This window comes from Geospiza fortis, unplaced genomic scaffold (genome assembly GCF_000277835.1).
Source record: "Geospiza fortis unplaced genomic scaffold, GeoFor_1.0 scaffold84, whole genome shotgun sequence".
NCBI lineage: Eukaryota > Metazoa > Chordata > Aves > Passeriformes > Thraupidae > Geospiza > Geospiza fortis.
This window is the reverse complement of record NW_005054363.1, coordinates 2110324-2124044: the sequence shown is the minus strand read 5'-3', so window position 1 is coordinate 2124044 and position 13721 is coordinate 2110324. Positions and strand designations below refer to the sequence as shown.

Here is a 13721-nt window from a genome sequence, read left to right as displayed (position 1 = left end):
ACTGTAGGCCCTGTGAGTGTCACAGCTGTGATGCTGCAGAATGAGAAGCTGCTCTGTGAAATCCTCCCAGCCTGTACCTATTCTGACAGAAACAGAACCTGGTCCTTCGCTTCTCCCTCTTTATTAGTGATAAGCCTTGCTTGCAGCATGTTCTTCAAAGGAGCTGCCATGTAGAAACACTGACATTTGGCAAGGGAAAGCTTCATCCAGAATTATGATCTCATTTGCATATGTCTGTAACTGAGATATGTGAACAACAGAGTTTGTCAAGTAAACATGAACAAAGCACGATTCAATAAACCCTGTCTGTTAATAACCAACATCTGTGACTTGCACAAATTAAGCCCTACAGTAGATCACAAGGAGTTAGCAAAAAGGGAATGCAAAAATGCTAAACTGCATGAAAGAATACAGATAAATAACAATCAACAGTCTTACCACAGAGCAAGTCTCTGCTCAATTTCCTTGAGAAAACCAGTGTGAAATTTGTGCAAAGGTTCGAAGTTGGAGAAAATTAGATTTTTCAGTGTTTCAGGCATGCAATCCTCTTTACTCACTGCACTCTGAAACCACTACAAAGGAAAAAAAGAAGCAAAATTATCAGTGGGTGGAATGCAGAAGGTATGATCATTTTCTGTCTTTATGTACCTAACCCAAATACTCCTAAACAGCTAAGCCAGCAAGGATCTTATTTATCTGGCACTAGGAATACAACCCAGACTATCCCTGACATTCCTGTGTGCTGAACTGGTGCTCTTATCAGAGATCAGACCCTGCATAGCTGAAAAAGGAACTCCCTTCCCTTTTGCCATCACTGATCAAATCTTGAAAATTCTTTCCAAACCCAAACTGGTCAGTCAATACAAACTGAATTTGCAAATGCAGCAGGTGCAAGAGAAAGAGCATTACAATACCTGTAAACAATCAGTAAAAGCAAAAAGATAAACATGCTCTGCATTTTCTTTTTGCTGAGTTCTGTCTGAAATGCCTTTGGCAGGAGTTGGCTCAGTGAGCACCCATGGCCCTGCTGCTGTGTGCACACAGAGGACATCACTTTGTAAAGTGAGCAAGTGGAAGACACTGCTATCACAAAACTGGACAGGCACTGTAAAGACTGAAACAGGCTCCTGCTCAGCCTTGCTCCATATTCTTTTTATTCCACCCTAACAGACTATGGGTGACACAAAACCATAGGACTAGGCAGCTTGCCAAGGCAGTAATGCCTATTCTCTTCCACAGGGTAACACGGCTCACTCCTTACTGCCCTGAGGGGTTCCAGCTATCTGTGGTTGGCTTCCAGCAGTGCCTAGAAGGCTGCTGGGAGCACAGAAGACTGTTAGAGCAGTCTTGCTTGACACAGCATCAGCTGGAGCTGAGCCAGAGCTGGGATAAAAAAAGATCCCTCCCGAGCTTCCCTCTCCCCTGCTTTATCTCAGCACCAAGCAGAACTAAAGTTGAAGCTTATATACCAAGTCTCAAAATTCATGCACAGCAGTTGTTCGTTTTCCAACTATGCTGGCTACTTGTTCACTTTCAGTGGCCTCCTGGGCCAGTCATTTGTGGAGCACAGTTGACACAACTGCATGCTAACCATCAGGCCCATCCCTCTTGGTGATCCAGCAAATTCAAATTTGACTACCACAAGAACGAGAGGATGGGGTGGAAAATGGGCTTTAGCTCTGAAAAGCTACAACTTTTTGTTTCAGCTGCCACCGAGTGAAATACTAGATGAGAACAGCATATCTGCTGTTGAGACCACAGCACTGACTGCAGAACTGTCCCAGAGAACCTGGCCTCTTCTCTCAGCAGGCAGGCTTCCCAAAAAGCAAGGGTAAGTAGCAGTGAGGCCACAGCTACCCTGCTGCCTGTAAAAACCATGAACCACTGGTTCTGTCCAAGCTGGGGTCTATTAGCTGCATCTGTCACGTGTGATCCTGGAACAGAGAAGCAGCTGAGGAGAAAGTGTGTCCCTGGTTCCCAGCTGGTCCCAGCACTCCCCCCTGAAGCATGTCCTGCTTACCACAACACTCAACACAGGAATGGGCAATGCACCTCACTGGGTGATTTAAGAGCTGAGAGGTCTGGAGCTGGCCAAAATGCCATGAAGGGGTTTGGATCCAGTGCCATTTCACAGAAAAAATGCTTATTTCAGACGAGATCTTGCAAACATTATTCTCAGAAGAGAAACGAGACTGTTGCTGTGTGTGCAAAGATGGCAGCTATTTGCCTTGGTGATTTTAACAATCACACTCTGATCAGATGCTACAGATGAATGACTCATTTAACACACAGTTTCACTTGCTGAAAAATCAGAATCATTCAAACAGGTACTCGGCAATATTTCATGTTAAATGCAGGGCGTTTAATACAGCAGAAAACATTTAGATGTGCCCCTAAGGAGCTACTTCAGTTTTAAGAGAAGTCATTGAAAACCCACAGGCATTTTTAGTAATTATAACCACAAAGCATGCGAGCAAGAAAATATAAGTGAAGTGTGTCCCAAGTTCCTCAACCTGATACAGTTTCTTAGTGCATGTTACTAACCACAGAGCAGACCTCTGCTCTCTGATTCTCGTGTTACTTCCTCCCTGGAGGAGAACTGCCCTGCACAGCAAAGAGTAACCACAGCGCAGAATGTAACAGCAGCACGAGGATGTTCAATGGAGCAGATGAAACTCCACCCCTGGCCAGAGCTTCACGTGTTCTGTGAGTCAGGCTCAAGCAAACATACCGATGTGATGACTTCAAGGTCCTTCAGGTATGTTCGCTCCGTGGTGGCCACTTCCTTAGCAATGAAGTAAGCCTTCTCAGTTGGGAACCTCTGTGAATTGCAAGCACATTAGGTTTTCCTCTGCTTTTATGGAGAAAAAAACTGCAGATAATAAATCACAAAGAGAGCTACAAACCAGTGACCCTTGCTTGTGGTTATGCTGTGACTCATCCTTGAATGTTCCTAAGCCCTGAAGCCCTAAAAGCAACCCTTCCTTGCAAACACAAGAGAACAAGGACTTTCTGTGGGTTTTTGAGAGACTCCTTTTTCTGCCAAGATGATTTCTACTGCTTTGGGGTGCTGATGTTCCTTTCAGTTTATTTCTGGAGCAGGACATGTTGTGAAATTCATGAAGAAATCCTTTGCTGGCTAAATGGCCATTTAAATCAAGCGTCAAATTTGACAAAACAACAAAAATTTGTGTCTGATTATTTAAAGTTTCATCATCAGGATGGTAATCCACAGGAAAAATACTTCTGAAAAAATTCAAACCTGTAAGATTTTCTTGGCTGGATAACCTAACAGTGGGAGAGGGGAAGGATTTTAGATTAGGCTACAGATTTAAAATTTCTTAATTCTGAAGAGCCAAAGGAACCCACTGATCTTCCTCTGTGTTGCTCAGGAAGCAAAAATTAAGAAAAAAACAGCCATAGATATTTTTCCTCTGTTTTCTCCCTGAAGACAAATGATGCAGTGCAAACACTGTGAATGCCCTGCCCAGGGAGTCTGTGAGGGCATTTCCCAGTCAGAATGCACCCCCAGGAACCACCATCAGCCGGGGCACACAGTCACTGGCTGCTCTGTCTTGGACTGGCACACAGAGTCCTGGCTCCATTAACTGAGTCTCGGATCTTCTTCTCAAATTTCCTTCACACATCTTGCTAACTATGCACAGTGGGGAAAGAGAGCTTCCTTACACAAACTCCCACTTCCCAGCAAAGCCATCAGAGTTTCTTTCTCCCTCCTGAGATGCTCCAGGACGAGGAGAAAAAAACAGCCACAGAAGGACAAGAGGAAGCCCCTCTCACCCAGCAGCAGAGGAGGGATGAGCCAGCAGGCACCCACAACAGCCCAGCTCAGACAAACACTTCATCTTCAGACAGCAGTTTTGGATGTGATGCTTCCTCATGGTTTTGCTGCAATGATGGGTCTGAGCCAAACACTCCCAGCTGATCGCTGCAGGCTGTGCCTCAAAGAGAGCATTTTCTACTCCCACAACCAGATGCTCCCAGTGGTGCTCCCAGCAGAGACAGACTGGAGAGCCTGGGTTGGATATTCCCACAACAGGCTCAACACTGCTCCTTTTCTTTCTGTCACCTGGAAAATTTCTCTCCAGTAAGACAATGGAACTGACTGTTTTGTTACAACAAACTACCAAACCCCACTCCTTAAAAGCAAGTTCAGATTTATAGGAGACCCCATCCAAATAACGTTGCTTGGAACCTCAGGAGCAACAGGAACAACCCAGATTTACCACAACACATCAGAGAGAAGAGAGACAAGGCCATCTTCATTCACCCTACCTTTCTTTTGACCTCTTCCTCATCATCAGCCCTGATGCATGACGGGTCATTCAGCAAAGGGCTGACCAAGGGAGATGACTGCTTGGCATCAGGGCTCAAGTTTGGAGATAAAGTCATATTTGGCACTGATGGTCCTCCTTGGGAATTGATGGAAAGCTCTGAAAGGTGAGGGCTGCCAGTCAGAGAACCTGCTAAGAAAAATGATAAAAGAGAAATCAATTAGGACAAGCTTTCTCAAGAAAGTACCACACGAAGTTATAACCTTAAATTGCAGCATGTGAAATTATGCTACAAGACACAGCCATCAGGGTCCTCAAACTAGCCCAAATGGCCTCGAAGCCAGAGGAACTGCATCCACTTGCATTCACCATGGATGCACCATGGGACCGGCTAAGTGTCTTTTAGCTGATAAAACTGCTGAAATTACTGTCTCTGCAGGGAAGGAATCAAGGCACAGATGACTGAGCTGCAGTGCTTTACCGTGGGAGGGGTGAGGCACTAGAACAGCTTGCTCAGGGAAGCTGTGGCTGTCCCAGCCCTGGCAGTGCTCAAGGCCAGCCTGGATGGAGCTCCAAAGTACCTGGTCTAGCGAAAGGTGTTCCTGCTCATGGCAGGGGGGTTGGAGCTAGGAGATCTTTAAGGTTCCTTCCAACCCATTCTATGATTCTAAACATCGACTTAGTATAAAACATTTCACCATTGCAATCCAGTCTATAGAAAGAGAATAAATACAATAATACAGTAATCATTCCAGGAGTGCCATTCTTTCCAGCAAGGTAGAAGTTCAAACACTCAAATCAGTACTTCATAGGGAACTACAGGACAAGTTAGTACAAATTTATCTAGTTGAGGTCTAGAGAAAAAGGATGACTTTCTACAGAAATGTTGCTGCTAAGATCAGTCAGATCTAATATGAAGGGAGAAAACTACTAGCTCCCCAACTTCTACACACAACACGAGTATGTATATTATACCTTGTAGGTCTTTCCATGCTCCTCTGATTGTTTGGGATGGAAATGCTAGCATTACATTTACATAAGAAAAGCAATACTTTTAATGCACAAAGCATGACAATTTCAGATTTTCACAGATATAAAGTCCCATTTCATTTTGGATTAAAAATATTTAAAAATTAGACAATTAATTACACTTCCATGGATTCATATACACTAGATTAAATTACTGAAATTAGCATTTTGTCTTCTGGGAGGCAGCCAGATTAATGACTGCACAGAAAGAAAGTTTGCCAAAAATGCCCAGTCTTCTCCCAGTTATCCCCTCCTCCATACATCTGACAATCTAAACCTGCTTTAGAAGAAGAATCTGTCATGTGGAAGAACATTTACAGTTTGTGCCATTTTGGCGTCATACATTAAAATCCAACAAAAAAAAAATGTGACAAGCTCTTGACTACCACAGCCAACAGGCTGTCTAAGATGAAATGTAAAACACATACACTGCCATATATAATTAGGGTCAAATACAATTTACTATCATGTGATTATGTCCTCCCTAAATTATGATAGGTAAATGTTCCTGTTGCTAAAAAAACACAGCTGAGATACCCCATTAAATATAATATAAAATAAATATAATTAGGCCAGTAGTAGAACCTATTTATTTTCTGGAAGAACTCAAGCTTTATTGCTAGAACATGAATGTTTTCCAGTTCCAAACCAGTTCAGTTTGTAAATCATTCCTTTGAAAAGAGAAGAAAAAAACAGCACAGTTATCAGTTTACGTAATCATGACAGTTATGTAGCCTATTAAAAATCAAAGTCAAAGCAGTATTTGTCTGAAATAAAGGTCTGTATTATTACAGCTAGCAAAAAAGGATTTACCAATAGTTTCACACTAAATCAATGTTCAGTTAATTTGAGAAAATGCCACAGCTTGTTACACAAATGTCAATTTTATTGACACTAGCACACAACTGTATACAGTATTTTCCAAAGAAATGGAATTCATCATTGAGAAATAGTGAAACAGATTAATAGCAAGGTTGTAAGGTTAAAAGTACTTAACTACATTACAAAAGACATAAGAAAAGTGTTATCACCTCAAACGTGGAAACAAAGAAATTCTGGCACTATGCCTGTCATACGACAGCGAATAAATGATTTGCACCTCTGTGAGAAGTTCACAGCATTGTAGTCTAGGAGTTAAATAGCACCTATCTGTGATAGATAGATATAGATATATTCACATATCTATCTACCTATCTATAATCCTAAAACTAAGCTCTGATGTACTGTAACTTTTATCAGTACAACTCAAGTATTTCAAACTACAAAATATCAAAAGGACAATGAATTAGAAAGACACCCTATCTTACAGTTGGAAGACATTAACCTGGGAAAAGTATCATGGAAAGTATCACAAAAAATGTGCCTGGTGGCTCACAGCACTGTGTACACACCCAACTGATAAAAGACTTTGCATGTCAATGCATCACTGACATTCTCAAAGTTATTCTGCGGCAAGCTGAAATGCTGCATCCTCCCTTTTGATACCAATGTGGGCAGGAGCAGTGACCCAACCCAACCACCACCACCACCACCACAAGCAAGAGCTCAGTCAGACCCCACCTGCCAATACACTGAACAAGTGAAAATTGAAACTAGTTGTAAGAAAGGGGTTGCATTATGAGAGGACCTCAAAATGTCCTTACATTAGTACATTCTGGGGCCTAATTACAACCAACACAGCCATAGATATCAACACACTGGATGTTGCTCTGGGAAATGTGGGAAACAAGTTCGTTTTGGTGTGAAAAAATCAGTAAGCCATGAAGAAATGAAAATGGGGGTTCTTCCCTCCCCCATCACCAATCAATCAGGACACATGTCATGCTGATGGGTCATGGCAGTGCTGCAAAGCCACTTTCTCTCTTTCACAGAGGTGAGGAATAAATAACCGGAATTAACAAAGTGTTTCATCTGATCTCCTGCCACAGAAGAGTACATTCATACAGGCTCTACTCATCAACTACATACTGCAGAATATAAATAGAAGCAGAAGGGAGAAGACCAATCCTATTTACAAGGTACTGAAATCCCTTACAATTCACCCTAAAGGATTCATGGATTGACAGGCAATTATTAGCATATCATTTGCCAGATAGCAAATGCTACTGCACATTGGAGGCCTAAATGGTTTGCAGCTGGTAACATGGAATTGTCTTTGCTCACACTTCAAGTGATTTTTATTTAGATTCAGAATTGGGCCATCTTTCAAATTTAATGGAGTCAGCTGTATACACACAAATCAAGAGAAAGCACAAAAGAATGTTTATCTGAGGATTATTTAAGTGTACACTAAAATTACATCATTGGAGGAGTGGGTAGGAATTATTATGCATGTGCTTCAATTATTTTCTATGTATGGGTTTAAGAAGAGAAACCAACACTGGTTGATGACACTGGCAAACAATGAGAATGCACTTTACCATGGCATGCCAGATTTTACCATCAATGCCAAAATACCTGGAGTGATTCTTAGTTCCACTGACACCAGAGAAAAGTCCTGCAGTAGTGAAGGTAACAAAATAAGCAAAACTTAATTGAAATCTATTCAAGATAGATTGAAATCTAACTTGGGGGAAAACATCTATGAAATGACAATGGCATTTTACATGGCCACAGGACATGAAAGTATGGGTTATCTTCCTAGCTTTACACATGTCTCAAATCTCTCCCAACCAACATACGTATTCCATGTGCTACACAAAAAGAAGCCAGCAGCTAGAATCAAATACTTCATAGCTACACCCTTGTCAAAATACACATCAGTTGCTTGCTGCAGTTTAGGGGTAGGAAGGCACAGAGTGCTGGCAAGCTATGGGGGCTCTGCCCTTGGGCACCAGAGGCAATCCATCCCACTCACTATACCCTGGATACTCTTGGCTCCTGTCACACACAGCTGAGAACCCACAGGGGCTGAGGGTGGTGCCCATGGAGTGTTGGCCTGAGTGACACTGCTCTAAGCATGGCTCATATCAAAGGAAAACCAGTTAAAATCAGTACTTTCCACATGATGAGGGAAGTCTCTCCCAGAGGTCAATTCGCACCATAGGTGGCCTGAACTGCCTGCTGCCTCTTTGTTGACTACACAGGCAGCATGAGATGACTTGAAATCCCTGGTTAGAAACTACCCTAACACAGGGGAGCTCCCCTCTTTGTGAGGGAGACAAATGGGACTCAGTGTATCCTGAAGATACTCCTCCTCCATTCCTTTTCTTCTGAAACTGCAGAATAACAAACTCAGGCCACTTAGTGTTCTGCACCTACTTCAAAAGGAACAATTCCCATTCATACACAGTGTTTTTTTAACAGAGAGGAAGAGTACAGAGGTGTTAAGATGCCCATGGGAATGCTTCTTTTGTGTGGAGTACTGAGAAGTGATAATGACTCAATTATGGAAAGTGAGAGAAAACATTATTAAAGGTGACTGAAATTCTGCTGGAAAACTTCATGTACCGCTTAAGTCATCATCAAGTCAACTCTTGAGAGTTTTATTGTTCTCAAGGTTGTTATTATTATTATTAGAAATTAAAAACATATTAAGAGCCAGAAAAGCACCTTTCTGAATACCTGGAATGTTGCAGGGCTTATTCTCTCTTACTCCTGCTCCATGGCCTGCTCGGCAGTCAGGGAAGGCTTGTGACATCCATATCCCACTTACTCAACTTTAATGTCTGATCAGTGTTTTCTATACTCCAGTCTGGCAGATGAAACCCAAGTTGCTTCCCCATTATCCTTGTCATTGCTGAGCATATCACTTATGAAGGCTCTTCAATAAGAAAGTATCTGACAGAGCTGCCACTGCTGTGGCCACATAGTCTAGCTTAATTTTCCATCTTTACAGTGGTTGCATAGCTCTAATGTGCACCTAAATGTTTTGGTCAGAGAAGATATGTGGCATGGGGGAGAGATAGCACCAGATGAAGCAGCAGAAGTTTTCATATGCACTTCACCAATCACTAAAGTACCTCAGATTGAAGAACAGTTCAATAATGGTGTCCATCCCTTCTCTCCCCAGCTGTGAACCAGGCACAGTCATGCTGCTGAAGAGTTATGGGATAGAGATTCTGCTCTGTTCTCCCTCAATGTAAAAAAAAAAAAATCCCACCGACTTCCACAAAAGCTTGAGAGGAACCAGTTCATCAAGCTGCACTTCTCTTCCCCATTACATGAATCAAGCTGGAGCAGTGGATACAGTTTGTTAGTTTGAAAAGTAGTTACACAACAGCTGTAAATTAATGTACAAACATCCCTGAATGCAGTACCAAAGATTTTCAGGAGGAACAGGAATTAAAAACAAACTTGTGAAGAAATCCAATGTCACACATAACCACTAACTCTGCCTGGCTTGAAGAGGAGCTTGAGCGGAAGAAAGGTTCACTTTGATGTCACAGCTGCAAAATGCACGCCCACGGCAGTGAGCAGAATTTGGGAAAACGGTGCACCTTCTCAATGAACCAATTTCCTCATATTTAGGACAAAGCATCAGCCAGCAATTGGACAGAACAATTAAACCAGTGACAGTTTTACAGCAAAATACCAGTTAGAATGAGTAAAAGCCTTCAGGTACAGGTGAAACTAAAAATAATAATAAAAAAATTAATTCCATGCATACACAGTTAAATGGCTTGACATGCTTATAGTCTCATCAAGCTTGGTGTTGGTTTAGTAGCCAGCAGCCTCCCCAGCTGGTAAAGGTCCATGCTTTATTGGTGGGCTGCAGTATTAGACAGCGGTGAGTGTGAAATCAGACAGTAACTGCTGTTGGCCTACATCAGGGTCTGCTCCCATCTCAAGAACAAAGAGTGAGCATTACACTCTGGGGAGAATGCAAGGTCACTGGGCATCAGCCCTTTGTCTAGCCTTGATCTCTCCAGACAGAAATAGAGCGACCTACAGAAGGTTTTCCTGTCGTATCCAGGGTTAGCGTTAGTTTTGCCTTTGTTTGCCTTTAAACCAACACAACACAGTGCCACAACAGAATTGGAAACCTTCAGCCCCCATGTAAGCTAATGCCACAGCTACTGTCCATTCCACCAAGACACCTCCCCAGGACTGCAGTGATCCTGCTTACGAGCCCATAGCCCGGATTGCTGGGTGCAGCCTTCATTAGGAAATGAAGGGCACTGATTGTGCTCAGTGAAGCCCAAATGCCCTGGAAAAGAGACCTGCTCCCCTCTTCTCTTTTACTCCCCAGCATGGTGTGGTTTCTCAGCCTGAGAGTCACAACCTAGCGAGGGTTTTCATTAATTCTGAGGCGAGGAGTGCTCCGTGAGGCAGGATCACTGTAACAGGAGGAATCAGGTACTCCAAATACAAAATAGGCATTTCTGCAGTAAAAGGACATTGAGACAGTGCTCTAAACAATGCAAGGAACAGAAGATATACCATGCTTTGAGGATAGACAGAACATTGAAAAGGCTTTTTCTCCCAGAGAGGTACATGCTGACAAAACAGTGCATACAATGAAACAAAAAATGTTTCTTTTTAAAAGGTATTAAACAAATGACAAAAATGAGAATGAAGTCCCCAGCACTGCCAATCTTAAAAAATAATTTTTACTATTGAGATTTATTTTAAAAAAATCTATGCGTGTGCACACACAGAAATCAGGAAAGGGCTGGGTAAGTGAACATTGCCAAGCTTATATACTTTTGTTAGTGGGCCCAGGTGATTTTTTTAGCAGGAAAAAGGAAATACAAGGATTCAGCTAATCAAATATTTTTAAGTGCCTCATGGAAAAGCAACAGGCATGAGCTCTAACATTCTCTGAACTAAACAGAAAGATCTACCTCTGATCTTGCTGAAAACCACCAAAGGCAAAAGCCTGTTCTCTTCTCAAAACCAGATTTGCAGCATTTTAAAGAAAGCATCTAATCTAATTTTAACAAGCTTGAAAGCTCTTGAATCAGAAAGCATTCATTTTCCTTCAACCTTCCACGCTCAGTCTGTGACAGCTGTATCATTACTGCCTTTAGACTTGATTTTTACCAATGTGAACTGTAGATTTTTATGGTTCTCAGGGGCCAAAACTTAAAAAAAAATCAACAAAAATTACATCTTAAAACTCCAACCATTCTTGAGCAAACTATTTATCATTATGTCATGCAAATTTATGATCCTAAGGTCTTTACTCCCTTTACTGTAATAACACCACCATTATTTACACACATACTTGTGAAAAACGTGCCTGTGAATACATTGCTCAGCCAGGCACAAAGGATTTCCAGGTCTCATAACATTTAAAAGAAAGTGCTCACTGCTTTTAATAACAAACAACATAAACCAAGCTTATTCTACATGCTCTTTATAGAACACAGAATTAGAACAAAAGACAAAACACTCTGTAAAAACTGCTACATGTCACCCAAACTAGGATTTTTGCTCATATGATGCCTTTGATTTTTAAGTAGAAATTCTGTATTTAAAAATATCAATGGCACCACACAGCCTAACCATAGGGAGGAACACAGAAGACACCTTTGCTCAGGATGCACCTGTTGCACAACAATTATTTCCCTTACAAATAAGTAACTAAGATATGTGCCTTTGTCTAGGCATACTTCAGTAACTATAGAAACTAGAGAAACAGAAGAGGAAAGATTTTGCTGATGTCAGTTTCCTAGGATTTAAATTTCCTTCCTTTCTAGAACCTGACAGTACAGGCAAAAATTTTTCCTGACGTAGCTTGACTGAAACCAGAGTCCACTGCTACTCACATTTGAGAAAAGTTACACACCAGGTGATGTGAGCCTTGGGTCCTCATGATGTTAACACTGTGCATCTGCCACCTACCATCAGAAGACCCACAACCACCACCACCAAGTAGGGGACACCAACAAGCAGCTGGATTTCTGAGAAAAGGACTCTTCTCCTACCACTTGTGTCTGACAGCAGCTAACAAAAGAAAGGCCTACATATTCAAAATTGTTCCAGAAGATTCAATTTCCCTCATATATTTAGGGTTTCTCTTATTTTTTTATGGAGAAGAAGACTGATCCCCTAAATAAAGAGGAAAGAGATGAACTAAAGTATAGAGAAGCTGCTGTAAGAAACTACACTATTCAGAGAGAGAGAAAGAGAGAAGCATTATTGGAAGACTAAAAGGGATGTTGGCTCACTTCACTTTTTTACATGCTTGAACAGAGAACCTCTTTCCTTCACACTCACTGCTCTTTCCAGCTGGTGACAAGCATGCTGCAGAATGACAGGGATTCTCCAGTGATCCACATTTCTGTGCACAAGGCTGTGACACCCAACTTCCTCAAACATGTGTGGAAGTCGGGAAAAACTTGGATTGCTAATTCGTTTTTCATCATTAGAAGTTGAATTGCAGCAATTAAAATTTCATTCTAAAGTCACCTCTGACAGCAGTCTAACGGCTCATTAAGACAAATGAGATTAGTTAAACAAACACGTAATTTGAGAGAATTTATAGGTCAGGCATCCTTGTTTCTGTTAAAGAACTGTTCCAGAAATAACCACAGTTCATGCTAATTGCATGTAGATCATACCAATGAGATCTGAATCATTGGTTTTACCAAAATTCAAAATTGGGTCTGCTTCATCAGTTCAACTGATCAACATAATCCTTGCTCTCTGAGTACCCTACAAAACTACTGGGACTTGAAACTCTCAGAAAAAGAGTGGAAAGCACATTATGCCAAAGGGAACTGCAAATAAACAGGGCTAGATATTTTTTGTGCGCTTAAAATGTCTTTTATTCTTCTCTTTTCCTTGAGCTCCCCAGAAGAAACTTCTAGTGATTACAGAGACTCTACGTTTGTGTGCTTATCGTGGGACTGAAGACAACAAAATTTAAATCATATCTGCTTCTTAGTGAAGAAAAAAAGGGGCTTATAAATAGCTTTTAGATCTGTCTCACCCATTTTCTATTTGACTTTCTCTGGTCACCACCAAGTACTTGCATGTACAGGTAGAGAGGTCAGAACAGGAACTTCTGGCATGAATGCCCTTGCTTCAAAATGAACAGAGCTGCTTCAACCAATAAAAGCCTCCCTACAAACAAAAACCTGTCCTACAAATATTCAGGGGAGAAAGTACAGGTCCTGAAGCAGTCTGGTCAAGTAATACCGGCCCCATTTAGTGAGCTAATTAATAAACCATTGTTTTTTCACTCTTTACTGGGTTCTACTGATTACATTCAACATTACCAATGCTGCTGTGTGGAGAAAATTCTTTCTAGTTTTGCATGCCCTTTAATCCTGAAGAAAACTAATAGACTGATAGGATTTTTTAAACTATTGGTATGCAATTCTTTCATTATGCTCATCTGCCTACAACTAGCTCTGTATAGCTCACATAAGGTAAATGAGAATACAGCCAACCTAAAGACTTTCAATCACATGTTGACATTTTTTACTTATAGGAATTTCTCTTCAGTTT

At 41.5% G+C, this 13721-nt stretch overlaps 1 protein-coding gene across 3 annotated transcripts in view; it reads right to left on the bottom strand.

Moving 5' to 3' along the window:
• Positions 1–13721, bottom strand: part of FARP1 (FERM, ARH/RhoGEF and pleckstrin domain protein 1) — a 161544-nt gene that overhangs the window by 27779 nt on the left and 120044 nt on the right. For 2 of the 3 annotated variants that reach the window (XM_031059548.1, XM_031059549.1), the window contains exons 13-15: positions 4294–4484; positions 2732–2821; positions 439–572 (exon numbers count right to left, since the gene is read on the bottom strand). In XM_031059548.1, coding sequence (XP_030915408.1) covers positions 439–572; positions 2732–2821; positions 4294–4484 — 415 coding nt within the window. The remainder of the gene's footprint in view (positions 1–438; positions 573–2731; positions 2822–4293; positions 4485–13721) is intronic. The other variant, XM_014308278.2, reaches the window with a different exon arrangement.